Source organism: Mus caroli, chromosome 6 (genome assembly GCF_900094665.2).
Source record: "Mus caroli chromosome 6, CAROLI_EIJ_v1.1, whole genome shotgun sequence".
Lineage (NCBI taxonomy): Eukaryota > Metazoa > Chordata > Mammalia > Rodentia > Muridae > Mus > Mus caroli.
The window spans coordinates 47,869,822-47,897,541 of NC_034575.1; the positions used below are offsets into that span (position 1 = coordinate 47,869,822).

The 27,720-nt window shown below is 43.4% G+C and overlaps 1 protein-coding gene across 2 annotated transcripts in view; it reads left to right on the forward strand.

The window, feature by feature from the left end:
* The window catches only part of Creb5 (cAMP responsive element binding protein 5), a 394,770-nt gene that overhangs the window by 93,260 nt on the left and 273,790 nt on the right, over positions 1–27,720 (forward strand). For both annotated transcript variants that reach the window (XM_029478951.1, XM_021164792.1), the window contains exon 4: positions 10,710–10,831. In XM_029478951.1, coding sequence (XP_029334811.1) covers positions 10,710–10,831 — 122 coding nt within the window. The remainder of the gene's footprint in view (positions 1–10,709; positions 10,832–27,720) is intronic.

Below are 27,720 nucleotides of genomic sequence, written 5' to 3' on the forward strand. Positions count from 1 at the left end.
CATATTCCAGGGAAGTGCTCAATTTCAGATCCTGTTTCTCTCTCTGCATGCTCAGAGTTCTGTGGGGCTTTCTAGAATAGAGAGCTGTCCAGTCCAGATACAATGTTTTAATATCTAGAGAGTTAATGTTGGCTGTGTGTTGCATTCCAGGGCTGTCCACACTGAATTGAATTAGCCTTTCTGTTGAATATTTGGACTTCACTGTTTTTGTTCCAAGAAGTGACTAAATTGTCTATTTACCAAAAATATAAATTTTTATGATTAAGGCTTGAGCATATTTATGATTACAAATTTGAATGGAGATTTTGTACATCTATATCTTGATTTGTTTCAACACATTAAAACTTCCTTTGCCACTAAAATTTGTTCAGGTCAGTATTATTTGCCTTACATCTATTTAGTGTCCCACATGATGATATAAATCAAATTGTAAATGAACATCAAACAAAACTCTCCAAATTCTTCTTGATCCATTTTTCAAACAGTATTTAATTGCAAAAATGTTTTTCATTTCAGATGAAGTGAGACTTAACCTATTGTATGAAGATGAATCCTGTTAGCTGTGCATTTGTGTGGCTAGTATCAGGACGTCTTGTTAGTCTCTATAGCATCACTACATTCTTCACTGTTTGCAAATTTCACAGTTCCAGAGATGGGTTCCCAGCTCAGTGCCAGAATGCTTGTCTAGCATGGCCAAAGCCCCAGCTAGGTTTGAGTACAAAACCTGACCATCACTGATCCTTGCCATGTCACAGAGAATGAGTGCAGGTGACATGTATTTAAATGAGTCTGCTCTTCTGGATAGAGTATGAACATAGACTCCTCACTCTAATTGGGCAGATGAATAGGGTAGGGTGCTGGGTTAGGAGGGCAAAAAGACCCATATAGCCTCTCCTGCTGTGGGCCTCTCATTCTTAACTCTTCTGCATGGTACAGTTTCAGAATCTAAGGGTGATGGTGGTCACTTTCAGTCGTCCTTGTTCAAATGAAATATAACTTCACGACAAGGAAGGTTTTAATATAGAAGGAGTGTTTTGCCTGTGTGTGTGTGTGTGTGTGTGTGTGTGTGTGTGTGTGTGTGTGTGTATGCCAAGTGCCCATGGAGGTCAGAAGAGGATACTGTATTCCACAGAAACTAGAGTTACAGATGGTTGTGAGTTGCTGTGTGAGGGCCTGGAACTGAACCCTGGTCCCCTGCAACAGCATCAAGTGCTCCTAACTGCTGAGCCACCTCTCTAGCTCCAAGACACAGAAGGTATTAAGTGCACTTTGAGGGGAGAATCTGTAGAATGCAATCTCCTTTCACATAAAAATAACAAAATTATAGGTTGTTATATATGCAGATTCATTCCAATTGAAAGTCCCAGTCAAATTTTAGCAGAGATGAAGAGGACAGCATGTGGGGCTATTTTAATTGGACTGCCATTGGGCATTAGAGAGTTCTCATCTTATCTGTGAAGCACCTCCAGCATGATATTATTTTTACAGGGTTCCAAGGTTCTATAAATGGAAAATCCAACAAAAACTAGAATGGGAATTGAAGTGCAAGGTATATTATTTATAGCCAGGGGGAGACACAGACAGACAGACAGACAGACAGACAGACACACACACACACACACACACACACACACAGAGAGAGAGAGAGAGAGACAGAGAGAGAGAGAGAGAGAGAGAGAGATTGGGGGAAGAATAAAAATGATCTTCTAGAGTGCATGTGTCCACTTCATATCTTTCTGTCATAAATCTCGGGGCTTGTAAGTTCAATGTTTCCTGTGGGGACAATTGGTCAGGGCTGCCCTCCTAGGTAGGACTTCATAAGCATACATGTGTGTAAGATGATAGATTTTGCTACATGCATGTGTGGAAGATGAAGTTGGTGACTGTCATGGATCTTCCCCAAAAGGTTAAGCCTACCCCTTGAGTGGCAAGCCTGAGAGAAATCCATATGGGAACAGGCTTTCAAATGCCTAGCAACCTCATGACTAGACACTGTGACACAGTTAATGAAGTTAAGACAGGCACAGCCCAGGTATGAGGAGAGAGACTACAAATGGCCCACGTCCACTACCTCCTCATTCATTCAACATCTATTGAGTGTTTACCAAGACCTTCAGTGCCCGCGGGTAGACATATAATACGTGGTGCTTACCATACTCAAGTGAGCTATAGAGGAAAAGAGATGATACTCAACTACTAAACAGCCTACATAAGCAAGGAAGGAAAGAGTGCTTAGTGACAAGTGCTGTCAAGTTTGGCAATGTGACAGAAAATGTCCGTCAGGCCACCTGAGGGTGGGTGACCAAGACAAGCCTTAGTCTTTGTGCCAAGACTTGATAACGAATGGTATATGCCTGTAAGTCTCTTTTCCTGCCTTCAAAATCTGGTGGTGATGTGTGAGGCATGGTTCATGTTTGTAATCCCAGTGCTGGGGATTCGAAGCCACAGGACAGATGTGGCACAGCCAGCTGTGCCTGGGGTGGCGACATAGAAGAGAAGTCAAAACTGGCTTCCTCTTCTCATCTTCCTCCCCAGACTCTCTGCACTACTGGTATAAATGATGGCATCGTCGTTGGAGACTCAACTGCTTCTCTGGAAAGAGTCTAGAATCAGGGCCTAGCACTTAAATGTAGACTTGCAACCTAATTCTTACTGGAAAGAGAGAATGTGATTTAATGAAATGGAAGATTTGTCTGCAAAGAGTTGATTGTGATTATCCGAAGAGCCCCATATCATTGCTCATGGCTCTTTGAGGAAAACTCTATTCAATTATCCATGGGCAATTTCTGGAATTTGTCAAAGGGAAGATGCTGTATCACTTCAAATCACCTTTAAAATGAGCTGAGATTTTTAAAAAGTGACAGAGAAAGTAAGTGTGGAAATAAACCAGACATACACACACACACACACACACACACACACACACACACACATGGCAGAGTAGCAAATCAAACACATGTAAATTCACATAAAGGCAAATACACATAAAAGTATTAGTAATTTCTCACTACGTGGGTGAAATGAAACTTTATGGCACACAAGCTGGCAAGGACGGCCTGTGCCAGAAGAGAGCACAGTGTTAGTGACAGGCAGTATATTGCCTTGCCCTGTGCTTGCCACTGCCTTATGTATATAAGCACTGTGTTCTGTAACTCTCATGCCCTTCTTCCATATGATGAGATGATGGCCAAAATGAGCAGTTATTAAAATTCTTTGTTATCTTCTTGCTGTACATCTAGACTATGAGTTATGTGCTAAGTTCTGGTTCTGCCTTAAGCTAAATTTTATCAGTCTAGGGACTGCCTTTTCTTCTATGGGCAGCCTAGCCCTGAGCCTTCCAGTGGCATAAGTGGTGAAAGTGTAGGAGGAGATTCTAACATATGAATGATTCAAGGGGCACAGAGATGTGTTTGAAAGTCATGCTGTCTCATTCACTATGGTCAGGAGGAGACTGGTGGCTTTGGGCATTTATGGAGGCTGTTAGTTCCTCATCTCTCCTTCTAGCTGGCCAAGACATACAGACTTTTGAATCATTCACAGGAATGAATTGAGGCCTTGTTCTGCAGAATTTTATTTTTTTTATAAGAAAAACTCACTCATGTTATGTTTAACCTGGAAGCAGGCCCCTTTGAACAAAACATATATGAGAACTCATATAATTAAGGACAAGTGGAAATATAGGGCTTTGGCTTCCTCCATTCAGGGCACATTATGGTAATAAAATCACCTCATATCTTCTATTCCCTCAGCTGGCAGATTTGTGATGTAATGATGTAAGTAACCCTTGTGCCAGCTCAGTACCTCAAAGCAAAGTGAACTTATGGCCTGGTTGCTTTTGAGCACTTAGGGTCCATGACTGTTGCTGAATCTGTCTGGAAGATGTACTTGTTTAGGTTAAGTCAACTTCGAAGCCATATAGAACTAATGAGCATGGGCTGCAGGAGAAGCCCTCATCAGCAGCGTTTCCCATTGGCTCATAGGCAATGGCAAGGCCATCTGGTCTACCAGTTCTTCATGTTGCCAGTAAATGAATCAAGAGGATGACGAGGTTTCATCTCTGCAGAGAATCACCTCAGCCAGAATGATTCTTTATGTATGCCACCTAAGAATACTGTCTAAAACCAGGTACCCCCTGGCTTGCTTTGTGATGGCACTGTCCCTGGGGAAGGAGACAAGACAACGTCCATGTTGACAATAGGGTGCTCAGCTCTTGTGTAGTCACATTCAGAGGCACTCCAATTGCCAGGAAGAAGCCTTATTGATCTTTATACAATTCTGCCAGATATTCCTGGCCATTGCTTCTATAAAGAATATAAATCTGAAAGTTCATTTACTGTAAACGCTTCTAAGTATATCTTCATTAAAAGGCAAAAAGGAGCTAAGTTAAAAAAATTTTAATAAAAACATTGATGAAACTTCAAGAGAGAAATGTGATTATAAAAATATAAAAACATACCTAAAATTGCCTTAGCTTTCAACTCTAGTTCTTACTAAAAGAAATATAATTGTAATGCTTTTGCTACTGATTTGAGCCACCTTCTTTTTAAAATTTTGTTTATTTTTATGTACATAGATGTTTACTTTGCATGTGTGTCTATTAAACATATATAGGCCTGCTGTGCTTGGATGCCAGCAGAGGGCCTTGGATCCCTGAAATTGGATTCATGGATGATTGTGAGACACAATGTAGGTCCTGGGAATTGAACCTGGGTCCTCTGGAAGAGCAACCAGTGATTTCAATCTCTGAGCCATCTCTTGATCCCTCTAAGCCACTTTCTTGAAGAATTCTACCAAGCTGTATTGTATTGTAAAAATAATTATGACATATTACTTTAAAAAAATCTTGACTATAATGGTCATAAATTCAAACCAGCTATAGAAACTGTAACCATTTATGTGTGTGTGTGTGTGTGTGTGTGTGTGTGTGTGTGTGTGTGTATACATCATATGTGGGTGCTGATATCTTCATATATTGGTGATCACTAACAGTTTGGTATCAAATGATGTAAAATTGCTTGGCATAACCTAGTCCTTTGGCAAGATCATAGGTAGTAAAATGGGACTATGTGAGGACCCAAGTCAAGGAGAAAGTGTCTCTCAGGACCAGCATCCTTCTTTCACACATACTTTCTCTCCTGTCCTCTGCATATCCTTTTTTCGGTTGATCATTTCTCTTGTTTTGAATGGTTGAGGAAATGAAGCAGACAGGTACGTGACTTAAACACAACTCAGGAACCAAGTGAGCTAACAATTTTTATCAGGCTTGTGAATTTAGCTTTGTGTGTGCTGTCTAGGACCACCTTGGAGGGATCAAACTCGCTGGGGATGATGCATGTCATGACTATAAACTGATGGGAACTGAAAGAGAGACAGAGACAGAGAAGACAGAGAAGACAGAGAGACAGAAAGAGATAGAAACAGAGACAAGTAGAGAGATAAAGAGAGACAAAGACAGAAAGAAAGAGAATGAAAAATTGTCTAGTGTGTGCATGTATATATGGAGGACAGAGGACAACCTCAGGTATCATTGCTCGAGCAATAGGAAAAGTGGGTACATTTTTCTTTTTCTTTTTTCCTTTTTTTCCCCTTGAGGAATAGTATCTCATTTGCTAGGAAATTACCAAGTGAGCTAGGCTGGCTGACCAGCAGCCTCCAGCATCTACTTGGTTTTTGCCTTCCCAAGGTTGGGATTCCAAGCATGCACCACCATGCCCGGCTTTTTACGGGGTGCAAAAGATGGAATTTATGTCCTTGTGCTTACAACGGAAGTACTTTACTGACAGATCTCTCTCTCCAGCTCCTTATGGGAACTTGAGAACTGCGTTCAAAACCAGTGTTAGGTGTGTACTTACTCATCATCTGTCCCTGATAAAGTTTACAGAATTTCCTCATGTCTAGATCTCGAGGCCAGCTCTTTAAAGTCTTTCCTTGTAAGGTAAACAGCATGGTGTTAATATTGCAAGGCTCCTTTGGCTCTCTGTTGCAGGGATGGAGGTTCAGTGAGGAGATGCCCCTTTCTCAAGAAACATTCAACAAAGGATCTAGAAACTAGAACATGATAAACTGCAAAGAGAAAAAAAAATTGTTTCTCTCCTCTGGTGTTAACATTTAAAAACGTAATTGAAAACATCTCATTGATACATGCAAATTACACATATTCATATGGTACTGTGTGACATTTCAGTGCATGTACCTGTTATGTAGTGATCAGGTTAGGGCAGTTGATTGACCAATTACATTGAACATTTATGCTTGCTTTGTGTTGAGAATATTCTAAGGCTGTTACATAGTAAACAGTTATTGACAGCCATAGTTATCCTATTGTGCAGTAAATTAGACTCTATTGGTCCTGCCCAGCCATAAGCCCTGTACCCAGTAACCATCCCTTACCCCTCTCTGCCCCACCCTCCTCAGCCTGTGGTGTCGAGTGTTCTATTCTCTTCTTATATAAAATTAACTTTTTAAGCCCTCACAAATGCATGCAAGTGTGTTTTTACTGTTGGGTGTCTGGCTGGTTTAGCTCAGCTCTTTCCAGATCTGTCCTTGTTGCAGCAAACAGCAGGATTTTATTCTCCCTGGAGGCAGGTAGGACAGTAAAAGAAGTGATCAACATTTCTTTCTTGCCTTTGCCTTGGAGGCTTTGAGGCTCCCCGAACCCTTTAAGCCTAAACTGCAGGTGTTTATGCAGCATCCATTCAGGTGATGAGAGTGGCTATCTTGGAAAACTTTTAGCAAGGGGGAAGTGCAAGTTCAAAAGGTCAGAGGTTATCCTGTCTCTTAATTGGGTGTTCTTTGCTGAAGTGCCTAATGAAAGACAAGCCTAAAGTCTTAAATGCTCAGCTCAGTTCCCCCAAAAAACAGCCCCAGTACATCCTGAGGGTTGCTTGTCTCCACTGACCGAATGCACCGGATTATTCACCAGGAAAGCACGGCCGTTCGCAGCCAGGACACAGAAGTCACTGCGGATATGGCTGACTAATGTTCTTGGATCTAAATGAGGAGAGGATTACAAGCATTTAATTTATAGCTATGGTTTTTACTCACTAAGGGATTCAGGGCAAAATAATTATTTGACAAAAGCATTCATGGCAGTGGAACTTTTCTGCCTCCCCGTCTTAAGCCACTGAAAGGTTGGGCTATTCCTCCTTTGAGCATTTGCACGTTGCCTGGCTTACTTGGACCTGGAAGGATAAGAGATCAAAGATGACTAGAGATCCTGCATTCAGTCCAATAAATGTTAAATGGAAGTGAGGTTGTATTTGCTGGTTTCTGTTGTAACTGGAGAGAGTACCTCATTCAACAAGATGAATCAAAACTTAGGAACAGCATGTCTTGCATATTTTAAAAGAGAGTATAGGCATTTGGGTATCATTCAGCAAAGAGAATCACACTTGGTAACAACTCAAGTTATCTGCCTCTGGACCATCGGATTCAGAGGAGGGAAGCCACTGCCTTTGCTATGCATGGGCCTAGTAATTCCATGGCTTTTGCATTTATTGTTAAGGAGGCCCAGAAGATGGCGGTGCCATTCCCACTGCCACCTCCTTTGTGTGTAGGTGTGCTGTAGTACCTGAAGATCCTTTGCTTCAGAGTAGAAGAGAAATTTTTAAAAATCTCTTAGCTTTGTTTGAGCCTGTCCCCTCTTAGATCACCTGTGCTTAATGACACAGGCCATCTCAAGGATACTGCTGGTGTAACCTTAAATACTTACCTCAGTTCATTTTTCTATTGAAACTAATTCTTATAAGTCTTCAAGGTGTGGTCTCATCTAAGCTGTGATTTACCAAAAGAGCTCTGTCTGCTCTTATTCGAGGTATTTCTGTTGCTGATGCTGTAGCTGACTGATACATGCACTTGACTGTGATCCTCAACCTTAGGCTTTCATCTCCCAAAAGAAGCGTGGAGGAGTAGGGGGGAAAGCAAGACCTGGTGAAAGGAACTCCTGGGAGGACAAGTGGCAGGGNGTTTCCACCGAAACACTCTTAGTACCTGACAAAGAAGGGAGGCTTCAGATGCAGGGCACTGTTTAAAGGGTATGCAGGATTCCAAAGATGGCTGTATATCAAAAAAGCCAGGAATTAATAAAATGATTAATTACCAATAAAATTATGGACTCAATATACACATCAGGTCTGGGACAAAAGTTTGTTTCTTCATAAAGAGGACAGGTAAAGTAATTTTTGCCTAGCAGGGTTTCTGTGAGTATTACCGAGATGGGAGGGAAATGCTCAGATTCAGGCTCAGAAAGAGATGCCCTGTGGAGGAATCTGTGCCCAGCAGACATTGCACACGTCTCCCTCTTCTTAAACTTTATTTCCCTATTTACACCCCCTATTCAGAAGTCCTATGTGTAGCTCTGGGTCTCATTTCTGTCCCAATTACTAGTTCCTGGTGGTTGCCTCTGGCTCTCCTTTCAATAGTCATATATTGCTTGTGTCTGTGGGCAGTGGCTTTTGAAGCTGAGTTTAGAAGACATAGAATCCTTAACCCTTAGAAACTTATTTGAAAGGTAAGGAAGATAAAATCCAGGAAAAGCATTTAATGTCCTCTAAATCATGCTATTTTCCAAATATGGACCTCTAGATTGTAATATTGTCCTAATTGTTTTGCACACACACACACACACACACACACACACACACACACACACACACATCCCTAAGCCCTTTTTCCTCAAAAGGCAAAATACTGGGTTCAAGTTAAAAGGAGATCCTGTCTGAAGGTGATAGAAGATTTTTAGTGAGATGGTTGTAGGTATTGAGGTCTTGTTCAGGAAGACTAGTTCTCCATTCCCAGAATAGTGTCTACCCTATTTATAGACACCTGTGAGGCAATCCGGGTGAAACTGCCTGTGAACATCAGAGTCCTGCATAAATATGTTGCCTTTAATCCCAGCACTTGGGAGGCAGAGACAGGCAGATTTCTGAGTTTGATGCCAGCCTGGTCTACAGAGTGAGTTCCAGGACAGCCAGGGCTATACAGAGAAACCCTGTCTTGAAAACCTATATATGTGTATGTGTGTGTGTGTGTGTGTGTGTGTGTGTGTGTGTGTATGTTGCTTTATATAATTTCACCATGGTTATATGAACATGAGAGGTCCATCAGTGTCTATATGTGCATCATGGTAACTTAATGTGCTAAGAAAGTCATGTGCCTAGGCTTTGCATAACTTAGATAAGGCTTGGTTGACAGTCATCTATAGTAGAGAACTCAGATCTTGAATCTTGAGGCTAAGAAAGGGGAAAGAACCCCAGTGGGACTTTGCTTTTTGGGAGTCCATGCCAACCCCTCAGGTACTGAATGCCCCTTTCTTATAGTCAAGGCATGCTGCTTTTGGCGGGCTGAGTCTATGGAGGAGGGCAGGTAATCAGCCACCTGCTTTGTGGATAGGAATATAGTCAATGAATCTCAATTGATTGGGATTCACTGCTCTACATGCTGTAGAAAAGTAAGCGAAGTCCTGATTTTAGGGATCCAGTAATTTGTAGAGTGCGGGCCTGGCACTGAGTTTCAGTATAAGGGAACTCTTTGGATGAGTGGTGACACTACCTCAAAAAGTGACCTGAAGGCAGTACACAAATCCAGCTGGACGAAAGCCACACTCAGTCTCATGTTTGTCAGGGGGATAATACAAGCACACAGTGGAAGAGACTAGGGAAACCTCAACAAGAACCTGAATCTCACTGACTCTCAAGTTTTCTCCTTTGCATGTGTTCATGCACATGTACTGGGTGTGTGTGTGTGTGTGTGTGTGTGTGTGTGTGTGTGTGTGTGTGTGTGATATCTAGGTTCTTCTGTTTCTTGCATCTTCTATGCTGGGAAAAAGAATTCTACTCAGTGCTATCCATGTCAAGTCTACCTAATCTGAAGGAAGATGGTCTGTTAGGGGACTACAAACTTGTAATTCTATCTTACTTACTCTCTAGGGTCTTGTGAGTACATGGATGTGAAATGTTACATAGACTGCAAATATTGCATCCACAGATCATGGCTTCAGCTTCTCCAGTTTCCTAAAGAGTAAGCTTTGTAGAAAGTCCAGACTATGAAAGAAATTCCTTTCCTTTAGAGAGTATTTGCAGAACATTCTTTTGGCTACAGCAAAGGAAAATAAAATCAATAATGATATATTTTATAAAAGATGGAAACTGACCGTGTTTGACTTGGAACCCCTTATCATCCGTCTCTGGTTCTCAGGCGATAAAATTGCTGAGCTACTTTTTTGCATTAAGAAGGAGAAATTAGCGGGCCTGTTTGTTTCTTTTTGTTTTCTATAAAAATATACTCTCATTCTCTGACCAGACTCCTAAAGTCAAGTTTGAGAGTGGCACAGACAGAACAACTTCTGAGTTGATTTTAGCTAAAGTATTTTTTACCACTTAAAATAAAAAGGCTCCTTCCCATTCACATGGTGATGTCTATCCAGATGATAACATGACTCCAGATATGGAGGATAAGAATATTTACTGTTGTGCAGGGGTGAGGGTGAGGGTGTGGTCAGGAGGGCTGGGGAGTCCTCTCTTCTTCCCAATGGCTCTCTTCTTCCCAATGCTTTTTTCCTTCCACATGGCAATTGTGGTTAAAGGGCTGGGAGATTGCCGGCAGCTGTTGAGCATCCTGTTAAGATGATGGGAGAGTACAAAGGAGTTTGGTTCTATTTACAATGCATTTGAGGAAAATTTCTGTTATTGATCTCTGGCCTCTGCTTTCAGATCAGACTCCGACACCCACGAGATTCCTGAAGAACTGTGAAGAGGTGGGTCTCTTCAGTGAGCTGGACTGCTCCTTTGAGCACGAGTTCAGGAAGGCTCAAGAGGAAGAGAACAGCAAGCGGGTAGGTGGGCCTGGGTGGACACCGGAGACGTGTCCCCCAGCACGGTGTGGGGTGTGTCTGCCACTGCAGACTGTTGAATTGTTCACAGATCAGTAGAAAAGATCCGGCTAAGTCGTTCAGGCTGTTACGATCCTAGTTACTTGGTCTCCCAGACAGTAAGATTACAGGTGTGTGCCAACATGCCTGTTTGTAACAGTGTTTGATCGATTTGTGGGTGTCTGTCAAACTGTTTTTTCTTCTACAGTGGTGTATCTCTGATTGTGATAGCATACAGAGCTCCGATTAATCATGGGGAAATGGGTGTCTGAAACCTGGAATTCAAGGTTCCTTATTCTTAAAGCTGTGACAAATGAATTCACCTTCCTATTTTTTCACTTTTCTTTGTTAAATAACAGCAGATTTTGCATACGCAGGGTGTTCAGAGGAGACCAGGCCAAAGGCTAAGAACTCATCAAAAGGCAGAAAAGAGGATTTTCATTGGATTCAGGCCCTGCTTGCAACTGTCTGTTTTCCATAATCTCTGCTTGTTCTCCACCAAGAGTGTAACCACTTCCTGGTCATGTTACCTATGTTGGTGGCGAGACAAACAGGTTAGCTGCAACTCTAGGTCACTTAGTGGGATTCTTCAGGTTCTTTTTGTCCATATATTTGTCTGTATATTTCGTCCACATATTTAAAGTTTTGGTAGAATTTTAAAATCACCTCACAAGATTAAGGAAAGGAGGTGGGCCCACAGGTAACTTGGACAAGTGTGCTTTCCATGAGCTCTTGGCTACTGTCACAGGGTGTCACTGAATCCACACAGCGAGCTGAGCATGGGCGACACAGTCCATGCAGAGACGTGTAGACGGAAGATGGTTAAAGGGGACACCCGGCTAGATGTGCTGTGGCCTGAAATTCCGGATGCTCTAACTGGAAAAGACGTTTTAAGAGGCTTTGATAATTTTCTGTTTCCAAGCCTTTGACTCTTCCTCTGTGTATGATTATAATAATCTGTCTCCATCCAATTTCCATGTCACATTCACATGTCTTGCTAGCTCAGGGCTAGCTCATGGTGACTAAGCCGCCCTGCCTTAGTAAAATGCACGACGCAGGATACAGTCTCAAGCAGCTCACTCTAATTATAATTAACTTCCCTCTCACTTCTCTTCCTACCTTTCCAAACATGCTCAGATCTGTTGTTCTTTGTGAGGCAAAGCATAAAGTCTGAAGCACTCTCAGAAACACACAAAAATCTAGAAGATATGCCTGCATAGCACTGCAGTGCAGATAAACTGAAAAACTCACGAGAATAGCAAGGGAGAAACGGGAGTCCTACACAATACAGTTTAATTAATAAACTAGTTTGACTAATAAGTTTCATTCTTTTGATCAGTTCATATATGTAGGAGACTGTTTGAGGAAACAGTGTCATTCAATTTCCAGACAGTCCAAGTGGGCTTCTTAGATTAAGATAAAGATATGTATGGTCAAATCTGTCTCCACACTCTTGCTGATAGACTGGCTGTAAGTGCATGCCGTGCAGTTCCATGCCGCCTCCGTTGGGGGTGTGGCTTGAGGCGAGCCCACGGTGAGTTATTCATGACTCCCCAAGTGAAGCCTTCTGCGAGCAGTTTTTACAGATCTGAATTCCAGGAAATGGTTTGCTTCCCCTGAGGAACTGGAGCATTTTCTGCTTGTGGCCATGAGAAGCATGGACTGGCTGGGTTTCTCTTTTTGCTCTGACTGCTACATCGTCGAGAAGCCCAGAGTACTGCTGAACTAGGAGAGCTCTTTAGACCACTATAATGAGTAATATTTTACTTCCTCCATCTGCTAGACTTTCAGTTCCAGTTTATATTTCCTCCGGCCCTGATTTCTAATTACACAAAAAAATGTGTTCATGCTATACAGGTTTTGGTGACTTGCTTTAAATTTTTCGTAAGTTAAAACAACATGAACTCCTTGAAATTTAAAAATTAAATAATGAAACAAATGACACTGAGCAGAAGACTGTGGTGAGGCCAGACTAATGCTCTCTCATGTTCAAATGTTGCTCGTTGCCATGGGATACACTAATGGTGGGGGGTGTGCTGAGGGGGTAGAGGGTGGAGAGGAGCCTGAAGACAGCCCCACCCCCCAGACACCAATAGCAAGCACTGGGAGCCAGGCCACATTCACCTTGTTGAGGCTCCCTCACCCTCTGTTTGGTTTGAGCCAGAAGGACCAAACCCAGCCTTGAGTGGTCATCACTACAGGAGGAGACAGTTCCCCAGTGACTAATGCACAGGGATTCATGAGCAAAGCGGCTGTGTTGGTGGTTTATGCCCTGGCATGGCTCTAGAACCCCTGGGTAAGGAAGGCACAGAAGCAGCATCCTTCCCTATCTGATAGTGTGCGTTTGCCTTCCTCCAGGACTGCTATTCTGGAGCTGTTAGCATCCCTGAAGGCCTGCAGCCTAATCCTGCCCACTTCATCTATTCTTTTACAAAAAAAAAGAAAGAAAGAAAGAAAGAAAGAAAGAAAGAAAGAAAGAAAGAAAGAAAGAAAGGAAAAAAAAAGAAAAGAAAAAAAAGAAGAAAAAAAAGCAGAGATGGTGAAGGTCATGCTCACTGCATTCCTTATCATTTTCCAATTCTCCTCTTCTCCTCTGCTTTCCTGTCAATTCAGGTGCTGGTTTTATTTTCAGCGAGCTTCTTCGCAGTGCTGGAGGTGACAGGCAAGCATTCTGTTTCTGAGATGTATCCCTAACTACAATTGTTTCACCTTTATTCTACACACAATCCTTTTTCTGATTTCTTTACCTGAGCAGAGTTCTCTCTCTCTCTCTCTCTCTCTCTCTCTCTNCTTTCTCTCTCTTTTGTGTGTGTGTGTGTGTGTGTGTGTGTGTGTACGTGATGTACATGTATGTGTGTGTGTGGTGTATATGTGCACATGTGTGTATATGTGAGGTAAGCGCTCTCTCTCTCTCTCTCTCTCTCTCTCTCTCTCTCTCTCTCTCTCTCTCTTTCTCTCTCTCATATGTGTTTGTGTGTGTTCATGTGTGTGAACATGCCACACCCGGCTTTCTGAATTCAGGCCCTCAGGCTTGCATGGCATCTCCCCTGCCCACTCTCTGTCTAAGTCTTGAATTGGCTCATCAGTAAAGTTCTACAGAAGGGAAGTTCTCGCTCATTTGGGGAATTGGCTTTTGATATCCTATGCTTCTTCTTTACATTTCCAGCTGTAGGGTTAGACGCTCTAGACAACAGGCAGATAGAGAGTGGATGCTTATTAGTCTGAGTGCCAATCGAAACAATTGCATCTTATTGATTCTGCCTTTAATTCTGATGTCCTTTTCCAAAATAATCTCAGTGTGTCTATGGAATAAAAGGTTAGAGCAGGTCACAGCTGGGCACAGAAGACCCCAGTGTCTGTATCAATATTACACAGCAAATTCCAGTCTCTAAGATGACCTCTATTTTTGATACCAATATAAGCTCATTGCTTCATAGCTCTTCTGTAAGAAATCTCCAACTCTGAAAGAGTGTTATGATTCTCTAGCAGGCATTACAAAGCTCAGCTTGCCCGTGGCTTAACACTCCGCAGCCTGTATCCTGAAGCCTGTGCATCAGGTTCCATTCAGGAAATGTTTTAGGTAGATCTCTGTATACCAAGTGCTACCCAAGGCACTGATGAAGACACTAATAGATACAAGTGGTTAAAACAAACAAACAAACAAACAAACAAGTACGCAAAATGTCTCAGCTTTCAGGTGACATCCTTCTTATGGATCAGACAATGCATCAGCGAAAAATGCTCCACAATGTACTATGGAGTTCAATGCCAAGGAGCTGAGGAAGGGCTGGGTGTGTTCAGAGAGGGCATCCCGACCCACAGGACCTAGAGACCCAAGTAGACGTTCTTAGCCAGAAAAGATGACTTGTGAAAACAGAGACTGTGTGTGAAGGCCTAAGACTGAGTGATGGAGTGTGTGTTGCAGAAGTTGTGAAGAGAGGTACAGTCAGGGACGGATGCCCTAGAGAGTTGGATATGGGAAGGCAGGCCCAGGAGGGCAAGGGTGATGCAGGCCTTTTGGAGTGTTCAATTTTGACTCTGACTCTAAATGGGATAGGAAGCCATAGGGCGATTCTGAGCAGAGAAGTGACAGGGCCTGACATAATGCTTTAGAAAAGTCATTTGGACAATGAGCAAAAAGCCAGTGGTTGGATGCTGAAGAGAAAGTATTTAAGGAAGAATTGGGGGCGGGGGAGTCTAGGTTAATGTTAGAAGTACAATTGCCCAAAATAGAGATGGAGGACATGCTAGCGTCTAAGTATATTTTTAAGGACAGAGGCAATGGTTTCGCTGGTAGAATATACTGAAAGTAACAGGAAGAGGAGGCTTAGAGAAAGTGCAGTCTTTTCAGAACAGGTTGAGGAGAAGCTGATGTTTCAGTTCATAAGATGGAAGGGAATTGCTTCTGACAGCGTTGGGTGTGCAGTGGACCTCTAACCCTGGACCTGGGTGGTCTCCCTGAGCGCTCCAATTCCTGCCTTATTCATCTCTGGGGAAACTGAGTCAGGAAGAGTCAAACTGAGGTACAGCTGCCTCAGACACTCTGAGGAGAAAGGTGGGGCACTAGTTTTGTGATCAAGGTCAGAAGAAAGGAAAAATAAAAAGTTTTTTTGTGTGTGTTTTGGGTGTTTTGTTTTGTTTTGTTTTGAGATAAAGAAGGCTTTTTACATTTAATTCCTTTCTAGAAAAGAATCTGAGTAACACAGAAGCAGGCATGTATGTGAACACATGGTTTTTGTACATGTTTGTACTTGGTGTGTGTGCGTGTGTAAAGAAGGAAGGACAAAGGGCCTAGAAATGAAATTCTCTGTCCTTCTGAGAGAAATACAACGTTACAGCCTAACATGGTTAAAGACCTGCAGATAAGAAACACAGTGTGCTTTGGGATTTTCCCATAGGACCTCAATGGGGCTCATTATGCTGATGCACAAATAGCAAATTAGGACATTTCCATGCTCTCGAATTCCTTCTCAAATGATGAAAAGTGAGGTCTTTCCCTAGAGGAAATTGACTCCTTCACACATGAGGGGAAAGGACAAGCTATAAACTTAAGATCTTGCATCTCAGCTCATCTCATCCCAGCTCAGTAGAACTGGGCATGGCTAGGTCAACCCCAGCCCAAATAGGCTACAATGTTTAACTTCATTAGATTCTGCACCTAGCTACATTGCCAGATGACATTGGTTGCTTGGAGAGGGAAGGAGAGGGAGAGAGAAGGCCACTGGCTTCTTCCTACTGTCTTTCTCTTGCCAGTCACTAGCAGGCATGGCTGCTCTCTGGGGAGGGTCGCAGCACTGTGGTGCTGGACAGAAAATAAGACACCACGCTGAGCAAACTCACAACAGCTGCACGTTTCCGGTTAGGATAATATGTTACCGCTAAGATATTTGTGTAAAGTAATCCTACCCTCCCCCAAAAGTCCAGAGGAAAAGAATGTTTTGAAACCTAAACTTGGTTTTACCCAGCTTTTAAACAGTCTCTGTGTTTGCCTGATCCCTGCAGATGAGACTGTTCTTCAGCTTTTTCCTTTTTTATCAGCCTGGCTGGGAGGAAACACCCTTTGACAGTGATAATGGAGACGACAACCTATTCCCTCCCCCTCCACGGTGACTGGGAAACTCAAGCCTTTCAAAGATTCCCTTTGTTCGTCCAGCTCAGCAGAGGACGGATGGAAATCACGTTCCACTTCCTCTGAACACAGGTTACAGTCTTCTTCATGGCCGGAATTTGGTTCGAGGAAGAGAATGTAGCATGATTCTCGAATCCCATTCAGGGGAATGACTAAACCAGTAGATGAACTGGAAGCTATTTCATGTGATTTGGGTCACTGGAATTTAAGAATGATAAGTCCTGTCCTGACAGGGATTAGCGAGAGCTGGTGTCAACTGCTGAATGTGTGAATGAATTAAAGAGTGTGATCCAAGGTCTTGCCTCAGTCTTACGATGGAATGAATATCACAACATTTGTAAGATTGTGTTTGATTTTTGTGGAGAGTCTGACTGTCTCTAGAGCAGCAGAATGCCCAGAGTATTGTTAGTGAAGGAGAGTAAATACGAGGCCAAATATCTTTGATGTTGATGGTTAGGGAAACCAATGGCTTAAAGGGGCGGCCCTTAGATATTTGGTATATGTATTTGTGTATCATCACCCTTAGAGAGTATCTATATTTTGCCAATTTGGATCTTGATGGATTAGACCTTAAAACCCTATCTGTCACAGAAAAGAAACAAGTTGCAACTGTAAAGTTAACTTTAAACTTAAGTTATTAGACAGTCAGAAATGCTCTTGGGAGATGCCTCTGTGATGCAACTTAGCTTACTCACGGCTCTTCCCAGGGTCAGATCCACTGCTGCATGGGACTGCCTTGTTTCTGTCAGGCATATTGTACCATTACTGAAGGACTCAACTTTACTCTACTTCATTGGTCCAACCTAGAGCCCTCTGAGGAAAAGAGGTTCCTCAGAAACCAAGGAAAAGAGGCGTTGGGTCTTCTGTTATGTTCTGTTTCTGCCACTTCAGGATGGGTCACATCTTCAAAAGGCTATTGGAACACTTTAGAGCACATCTCCAAAAGGCTCTTTAATAGAAGTGTAAGGACGTGTACAACTTTCAATATTGTTGTGGAACCAGGTGTATCATAAAGAGAACTAACGGAAATGTACTAAACTGAAAACCAATCATTCTTAAAGTTTCCTCCTGCTTGTCGCAAAAAAGAAAAGAAAAGAAAAGAAAAGAAAAAAACCTCTGTGTATACAGCCAGTGTCCAAAAGTAGTTTGAGATCTCCAGAGCACAAATAAGAATTGATTTGGAAGATACTAACCACAACATTGTGTAGTGTTTTCCTACATGCCACATCAATACATGGTTAGCCAGGTCGTGGCCCTATATAATGTTCTATGCTTGAAATACATGAAAAGGGACCAATAAGAGAGATAAAGACCAATAAATTTTTTCAAATAAAAAAAATCATCAAGTCCTAGGGAATGTGTTTGGTCTGCCCCTGTCCTGCCTTCCCATCATGCAACCTTCCTGTCAGGAAGTAAATGAAGCTGAATGAAGTGGCTGGGGTGATCCTCACTAAGGCAAGCATGAGAAAGCAGGGACCTTCTTAGCAGGAGACTTTCTCCTCGGGGTGATCTCTCTCCTCTGAGCTGGACTAGATCCTCCACTTGTTTAAATCCCATCTCTCCTGTCCTGAGGCAGACTGGCCACAGGAGGATTTTTAGTGTATTTCCGCAATAGGAATCACAATACCAAATGGGCACTCTCCTCTGAAGGAACCAACTTGCAGCTGTGACTAATTCAGGGTTTCCAAGGCACCAGACAGAGCACAGAAGTGGTGTGCAGCGCTGTAGGTCTTTGCTTATGCCGTTCTCGGGCTGCCTCGCACTGATGCTCTCAAAGGCAGGCAGGAAAAATAGGCTTGCGTTCTGGGCCAGATCCAAACAAAATGACTAAGAAATGAAGCTTCCGGTCCAGGCAGAGAATAGCATTGGCATTTGGAAAACTGGACCAAATGTGAGACTCCACGAGCCTGGGTACTGAAGTCACTTACCTGGGCCCCTCACAGAGATGTGAGAAGAAACTGACAATATAAAAGAGGAAAGGAAAATCAAATAATTGTTGCAAGAACCTGCCTTTGCCTCCATCATGCTGTAAATCCATCTGAGTGTTAAGAATAGGCAGGGGCAGGTATGGGAGTGATTTACCCAGGGAACGGTTCAGGCTTTGCTTGTTGTTATTTCCATATTGATAAGTTGGAGGGCAGGAACTGGGATTCTGAGCACTATTACCATTCGTATTTCTGGATGTCATGCTGGATGCCAGATCACACCTGCGGGGTAGTGCTGGCTGGCACATCAGACTCACGCAGGGATAGTGTCCTTCCCTCTGTCACAGTGATCCCCACAATCCACAAACTTGGGGATGTTCATGAATTTTGTCTGCACTTAATAGTTCTCATTTTGTAGAGCTGGCTCTTTTGACAAATTAGAGGCAGGAGGTGCTCACAGGCCACCCAGCCTGAAGGTGAGGTCAGAGTGACCCTCTTGAAAGGCCACCCATTGTCACCTGCTCTGCTCTTGTTGACAGAGGGACATTTGGTGGCCTTTCTGAACTCTCTTGTGGCTTCCTATGTTCTTTACTTTCTGAAACCTTACCGGCTGTTTTATCCGGTCCGTGACTGTGGTGTTGTTACCCATGGCACACGCCTCTCTCCTTTGGCTCTCAAATGGCATTCCCAAAGGACTTACCTCTTAGCATCACCTGAGCACATCATTTCTGATAAACCCCATCATGCACATCAAGATGAGACCAGCATGTAAGACCAGGCAATCATTTTGGAGCAATAAGATGGGTGATCCACTTATTAGCAAGCCTCTACCCAAGTCCTGTCTTTGAATGGAAGACTTTACATTTTGGGTTTGGCATGGCTTCAACCACATGCATCCCCTAGAACCAAATTACACGTGGAAAACACCATCTGCTGTATGAAAACTTTGAAAACCAGGCAGAGAACTGACCCAATCCTGTCTAGGCTGGTGCCAGGCACTGCCTTGCTCTGTGGATTTACACTGAGGTGAGTGGCCAGGCACCGTCTTCTTCCTAAAGCAGAGAGGTGGCTACTAGTGTGACTGTGGGCACAATGTCTCCAGACTGTGTGTTACTGCAGAGTATTCTGGACCCCAGGTTCTTAGGAAGCCATCTCCTCCTTGCTTCCCTCCAGGATAATTTGTAATTCCCAGAGCTTAGAAACGTCTTGGAAGATTTATGAACTCGAGGAACTGCTGGGCTCTTGGTGCTGCTGGGCCGGGCATTACCATCCATACTTCCCTGTGTGAACAGCTAGAGCTCAGCGTAGGGAAGCCTGGATGCCTCTGTGCTCTGGATTGTAGGGTACCCGTGAACCCTTGTAGCCCACTAGTCTATCTTCTCAGACTGGAGGGGAACAAGATGGCCCAGAATCCTGACAATGGCTTTTTCCAGTGTAATGTAGCTAGTTGACCTGAAGTGGCTTCCTCCTAACATGGCCTCTATTTGCCCGCATGAGCCTGGGCATGAACTCTGGAGATGTGATGTGGTCCACTGTCTGGATTTTTTACGAAGGTAAAAAAAATAATAATAAAATAAAATAAAAATAAAAAATGCTCTTTTATCATTATCCAAAAGTCACACATGACTTCATTTCTTATGCTCAAAATAGACTTTTGAGCAACCTGCTATCAGCATATATAGATTGACTTTCTTGATATCTGAGGACAGAAATCATTTATGCTAGGCTTGCATACCTGTCTGATCTTGTTTCAAAGGAGGCCTTGGAATGAGATCTTAAGCTGCCCATCAGCGGGAGTAGTAACAATTTATACTATTGGTGTTTGGAAGGGTATCTTTCTCCTGTCCATCCAGAGTAGGTAAATGTCTTCTTAATTCCCATCTCTGCTAGAGAACTTCCTTCCCTTTTGGCATTACATCAGCACATGCATATGTGTGTGATTTTAGGCACAGAGAACAGTCCAGGTTTGGTGATAATGCTCCTACCCATTTCTTAGAGGTTCTGGCGGGCAGAGATCATAGCCTAAAATTGTCTCTGGTGTTCAGTTTGACATCAGCTTCAGCAGACATTCACTGTCAAGCTACCTGTGGCTCCCTGGAAAGACGGGACCACTGATTTATCCATTATCTGAATGCACTGGTATAGATTTACTGTGAGCAGTAATGTGTCTTCTGCACAGATCCACACACATATGTCCTTCCTCGGACCCCCCTGTGACAAGAGGCACATATTGTAAGACAGCTGGCCAGGGCCAGAGGTACAGTCTATGATCCCAAGAGACAGGTGCTACTTTGACCTCGTAAGTGCAATTCCACTAATTGAATGCAAGAGTCACAGGCTGCAGCCACCGGGGCCTGTACTCCTGAGTCAGCACACTGGTGTATTTTGCAGGAAAAAAAATAAATAAACGTGGGTTACTAACAACAGTGGGGTACTGCAGTTCATTTTATAGCCTCAAGTTCTGTCTTTTGGCAAAATCTCACAGTACCGTCACAGGCACAGATTGTATAACAAGTTTATTGTCAAAAAATGAAAAAAGCATCAAGATTTACATTTATGCTTTAAACCAAACCGAAGAGCCAGAATCTCCTGTAAGGAGGGACTGGTGGGTGGCTGATCTCCGGGGTGGGGAAGGTTAGATGAGGGTGACTGAAGGAGAAATGGGTTCAAAAGAGCCTTACCCATGAAAGTGCACAACTGTGTTCAGCTGCTTTGTGGGATGTGGGCCTATTATCCGTAGAGCGAGTACTGTGTCCCCTCAGTGAAATAGTTGGCCTGGGCTGTTTTCAGATATCCGTTTGTAACTTACTGAACCCACACACGTGTGTTCACCTGGTTCCTCCTTCCTCTCAAAGGCTGCTGCTGGGCCGCAGGCTTTCCTGAGGCCCCTTGGTATCAAAGTTTCCCCAGAGACTGACATATCAGCCCTCGGGAGAATGAAGTCCAAACAAGGATTGCTAATATTTGCATTCCTCTTTTCTTTCATGGACGAGAAAAAAGAGATTGATTCTTAAAAAATGATCCCCACCTCCTACAAGCCTGGCAGAGGTACCTCCCCCCTGGTGCCAAATCACTTCCCCAGCAGCTGTTTGGTGATTCTGTGTCACTGGGCTGACTGCAAAATCCGCCGTAACCTTTTAATTACCTGTTCCTATTTCTGAAGTGCAGGGCTCCGTGGCACAGGGAGGGGCTGAGCCTTCATTGTAATGGACTTTGAGTAAGACCATCTCGGAGATAAGAGCACTAAATCTCGGCAGTCCTTCTGCAGCACACACTTTGTGATTGCACACAAATTCTTGGCTCCCCAGAGCCGTGTTGTAAATGGAGTGTAGTATGCTGGGCTGCGTAATAAGATACTGCAGAGATGTCTGAGAGTAGTAAGGTGCACTTTTGCTTTATTTATGAAGATAGACATGCTGGTTGAGGGCTTAATCACAGCTGATAAATCATTTTAAGAAAGCCTATTAGAACCATATGCTGATTTTTTTTGCATTAATATAGTGTGTCTGTTTCTAGTCTAATAAGACGGGGTTTTTTCCTTGTGAGCTCTGTGTCTTTACAGTGTGGACTATTTATCTGTTTAAGTGATAGCACTTGTGTGGGAGCATTCATCTCTTTAAGAGGCACCATTAATAAAAGAAGGTGAAAGGAATTGGGACAGAAGAAGGAATGGAGGCGCCTACTGCCTTGTGTGTGAGTGTGTGTGTGTGTGTGTGTGTGTGTGTGTGAGAGAGAGAGAGAGAGAGAGAGAGAGAGAGAGAGAGAGAGAGAGAGAGAAAGTATGTGTGTGTGCACGTGTGTGCGCGCTTGCATGAACATATGGTGTGCGCATGTTCATTTACATGTGTGTATGTGCATCTTTGTGTATGTGCATAGGTATGTGTGTTTATAGTACCACAAAAGAAGGAATCCAAAAGCTGAAAACAGGAACATCTCAATTAATTTAGGAAGGCTGTGGGCCATTCCTCACTAGGCATAAGGTAGTCATTTCAGCCCAGGTGGCTAGAATACTGGAGTAAAAGATTATCTGAGTTGGGGGTAGTGTACTGACATTTTGGTTACCTCACTTCTCCCTAAGCTAGTGGAGCCTGGCCCCAGGAACAGGTCCCAAGTCTCTTTAATGAGAGCCATATTGGGGCTCCAGATTGGAGCCAAACTCTGTTTATCACTAATTGCAGGGGTTCCTTGCAGAACTTTGCTATTATTTCCTGATTATATCTCCGCTCTTTTTGTTATCTTGCCAAAATTCAAACAGTAATAATTGCATGATTTATTGTTTATTTATAACCCTTCTACTGCTTCAATCCCTTTACATAGTAGATTTCAAAACAGCAATTGCTTTTTTTCTAAATGGCTAATTTCTTTGGCCTTCCCCAGGGGTGTCTGCATGTGTGACTCTCACTTGGAAGTGTTCAAATCTCTTCTGTGTCCTTTCTGCTCTAGGATGCTCTCTTGGACTGTGTGTGTAAGGGCTGATGTTACTATAAAGAGCTTACATGCCAGGAGGGTGAATTTATCCCTAGGAATATATCCAGGTTAGGTTATAGGGCAGCATAATTTCTTTTAGTTTCGAAGGTAGAAATAGGTGAAAGACCTGTTTTCTATTCATTTAGACATGATTAGGAAGCTTACCCCACACTGTGAGACACCGTGACCATAAACTGGTAAGGACAAAGTTACTGTCAGAGCCAGACTCTGACTTGCCAGGTCCTGTATTTGAAGGTTCAAGGACATCTCCCCCCCCACACACACACACCCCTGCAATCACAACTACCTTGCAAGTTCCATGTTTTATACCAGAAGCTAAAACTGACAGGTTTGGACATCTACTGGAATCCACAGAACCTGGAAACTTTAGACCGACTGTTTCGTGTAGGAGCCTTGGTTGGAAAATACATGTGCTTCCCCACCCCCACCGCTTCAGACCCCACCTTCCTTTGTTTCCTTTTGCTGCACACATATTTCAATATGATTTACTTTCCCAGCAAACGTCCAGTGAAAGTATTGCAGAATATCAAGGCATGCCTGGCCTCCACAAATACATGAAAAAAAAAAATCTTGATAGCACCCACTCTGCCCCCTACCAACAAGACTTTGACATCATCTCCAATCTGAGCTCTGTGGTCTTGCGTGTTCCACAGATGTGGCTGCAGAAGTCCAGCTGACCCTGGGAGCTCAGAATAAAAGACAGCTTGCCTGTGGTCTGTGTGCATTTTTTTTTTCAAAGCCAGGAAAGGTAGGTTACTTCGATCACTTGAGTTCCAAGCCAGGCTTGGGACAACCTCTAGTATCCCAAGGGTGATGTCAAGTTGCTATGACACATTCCCTTCCACACCGAGTGCTAGAGACTGGCTTTTCTGGAGGAATATGCAGTTTTGTGGCATAGAGATGTGTTCAGCGCTTACCTCTGACCCAATAACATAAATGCGCTCAAAGATGGCACACACAGCAGGCTGCTGGTGTTGGACTCCTAGGGAATGACTGAGATCCTGGGAATCACTATACCATCATCTATGTGTATGAGCTGCCCAATAACCAGCTGTGCCACGGGAGCCCCATACACTCCTGTTTTGGGGTACCACAGAAGTTTGGGCGGGTTACAGATAAGCTGTGGTGCTGGTTAAATGTTAGATTGTTAACAGTCTTAGATACTAAACCAAAACTCTGCCACTCGCTCTCCCTCCACCCCAAACGTCTACCACTGGGATTCTTTCCATAGTGTCCTCCAAGCTCAGTCCAACAAATGTTTATGGAGGCTTTAATGTGTCCCAGGTGCTGCGCAAGGTGGGCCAGGTGCCAGGGCTACATTCTAGAGTTTGGGGGGGAGGCTGCGAGTTGTATGGGGAAATTTGGCTTCCTGGATAGGTCTTAAGCTCTTCTGGGATCTTGTACAGAGTACAAAGAGTGTTGGGTGGGGCTGCCCAAGAGGGCTGCAAATTCTTGATCTGACCGTGGCTTCATTTCCAGCTTTCTTTCTCATTTGTCCCCTGTGTGTTGTCGGTTTCAATAGAATAAACCATGCTAGCCTAACCTGCCCGTGACTTCCTTCCTTGCCCATGTGGCGATCTTCTCCTGCAAGGCCTTCCACTTTCCTCTCATCCTTGATCAAATCTCTCTAGCCTAGCTATGAGAGCCCATGCCACCTCTCAGAGAGCCTCTCTGATGTTCCCGCACTGGGGCCTTCCTGGTTTCCCCTGGACTGGGCACTGCTCTGTCAGCCTTCCCACGCCTTTCTTAACTTCCTTGCTTGAGTTCTGGTATCTGCTGTGTCTGACATGGTTATGGCTGCCCTCCCTTCTCGTTCCTAGCCTCATGCACTTCCCATGGGAGAAATCCCCTGAAGAATCACTAAAGCATTCGAGCGAGTAAAAGAATAATCCTGTCCTCGGCTGAGGGGTGCTCCCTGAGTGGATTTAGAAGCTGCTTCTTGTAAACAAAGAAACACAAACAACACCCCCTCCCCCAATAATTCACAAAGGAGAAAGACTTTGCCACGGGGAACATATCCAGGGAATGTAACTAACTATTGGTTAGTTGTCATACTACCTGATGCATCTCGACCTGCTAGCGGAAGACTTTGGATAAGAAATTGATAAGAAGTTGCTCTTTTCATTCATCAAAGTGTATACATGTTAGTCATTACCATGCAATATCATTCAGAATGTAGCCACTCACAAAAAAGTATGACAAATATTTTGTGCCATGAAATAAGACTAAGCTAAGCTAAGGATTGTCCACCTTAGGATAGCGTGTGTGTGTGTGTGTGTGTGTGTGTCTGTGTCTGTGTCTGTCTGTGTGTGTGAGAGAGACAGAGAGAGAGAGAGAGAGACAGAGACAGAGACAGAGAGAGAGAGACAGAGACAGAGACAGAGACAGAGACAGAGACAGAGAGAGAATGCTAGGTATTAGTGGTAGGTATTGGCATGCAGCCTAACAGAATGAACTTCAGTCTTCTCATTTGCAGAATGACAACAACAAGCACGTATCTTACAGGATGCGGTTGGTGGTGAACGGAGTTCGCATACCAAGTACATATGAGGTTTCTGATTACTCTTGCTCTCATTCAGTTCACTGTAAATATCCAAAATAAGCCAGTCTTCTAAGATTTCTGTGCCAAATTTCTCATGAGAAAATTAAGCAAACACTGTTTGCCTATAACATTCCCCGGATTTTAGGTGGCAGTCATGACTCAGAAATCCCTTTCATCATGCAGCATGCCCGAAGACTAAAGCCTTGCAAAGCCTTTGTTAAAACCAAAAGATGGTTCAGCCTTGCGACCCTTACCGAACAGGAGGTGATCCCTCTGTTGTTACAGGTGATCCATCGTTATGTGAACGTCTGAGGACTTCCCCAAAGTTTCACTTTCCAACTCAGGTAATACAGGAAACTCCATATTTATTTTTTGAGGGAGGTTTGGCAGATGGTAGCGGACTGACTTTCAGATCAGGGAAAAGAATGTTCAAGGATGGTTTGTTTAGAACAAAATCATAAAAGTGCCCATGAGACCAACTGAAATCAGATCTTAACATCTTTAGAAGTCCCCCCTCTTTCCCCTGGCCCCTTTTTATTTTCCACAATTGGGTTGTCTATCCCCAGTTATTGTGCAGGAATCCCTTTATTCTGTGCATGCTGGCTTGCTCTGCTTTCTTTGACCTTTCAGTGACTTCCTAGAAAGACATGCTTCCTAGTAGGATCTAAGTCTTCCCAATTACCAGAATTTTGATGGCTATAGAACATCATGGTGGGGGGGATTAAATCTCCGGTTTTGAAAATTCACTATCAAAATCAGAATCCATGGTTCGGGCCACTTTGACCGGGCAGGGAGAAAGCGGTCTATATGTCCTTGTGGATGGGCTATGTAGACTGGCCAAGGGCAGTTGTGCACAATGGACATGTTGCAGTCTTTCTGGGACTGAGGTCCAGGAGACCCAGCAACTGAGAGTCTTGGGCTCTGACCACATGATTCATTCACCCATTTTTTCAGACTCATACAGGCACCTGATTTGTCCTTTGACATTGAGTTCATTCATACCTTATTATTTCTGTGGTAGTTGGTATGAACACTGTCTGACATTAAAAGAAACATATAACCCAGCATTTTTAAACGTTCCTCTCTAAGCACAGAAGCCTTTTCTTTATGTGCAATAGCTATGAGCATCCCAGGGAGTTGGAATCCTGTGGAACCAGACAGTATTCTTTGTTTAGCTCAAGTCACAGCTATGTTGATAGACACCCTCTCGACTTCTTGGACAATAGTTTCTCCTCATGAAACTTTGAATATGTTTAAAGAGTCTGTAACTTTGGGTGCTAATCTCTACTGTCTGCAGGTGAGCAGGTTGCTCTGATAGGACTCTATCTGTGTCCCTGTTAGCTGCTCCATATTCATAAAAGAGCAGTATTTCATGGTCAAAAGAAATGAGCGGCAGTGTAGTTTCCAGGGAAGAGGTTGACTTGCTCTGGAGTTCAGCTGGTGGCTTACTCAGATCATGCTGGACAGCAGAAGAGGCTTGGGTGGGAGGGACCAGGGCAACTCCTGGGAGTGGCTCCCCACAGTGGCCCTGCTGACAGGCAAGAAGGGTGGGTCCATGAAAGCAGGGAAGGGGTGAGGTAAGGGGAAAAGAAGTCACAGATGTCCCAAGTTTCCACAATTTTTATCAAAAACTGTTTCCATGACTCATCTTGTGACTTCTCCCTAGATTTAACGTGATGAATTTACAGGTCTAAGTTTAATTAAACTACAATCACCCAAGAGTAACCGGTGTTGCATTTAAACCAACCCCACTGGCATTTAACCACAGGATCCACAGGGGAACAAAAAGGAGCAGTGATAGGTTCCTGATTTTGCAGCGTTCCCCTGATCTTTGGGGGTTGGGGTAGAGGAAAACTAAAAACCAAAGGCATTCTAAGGAAAGCTGCACAAGGAAGGCTAGAGGCAGGTGTGTGTGTGTGTGTGTTGTGTGCAGGTCTGTGTGTGTATGTGTGTTGTGAGCACGTGTGTGCATGCATGTGTGTGTGCTAGTTATTTTTACTAGCATTGTAAATTAGGATTGTTCACTCAATCCTGGTGGAAGGTCTGGTGGGCTCCAATACACCCCCACAGCCTCTTGCTGTGGACTTATCTGCTACAAAAGTTACTTTATGGTCGAGTACTTGGAACATCTGATAACATTCACTATCATTCACTGAGCACCTACCAGGTATCATAAACCCTTATTTCCTATCCTTATTATAGCCCCTTGAGGCAGGTTTCATCATCATATATATATATATATATATATATATATATATATATATATATA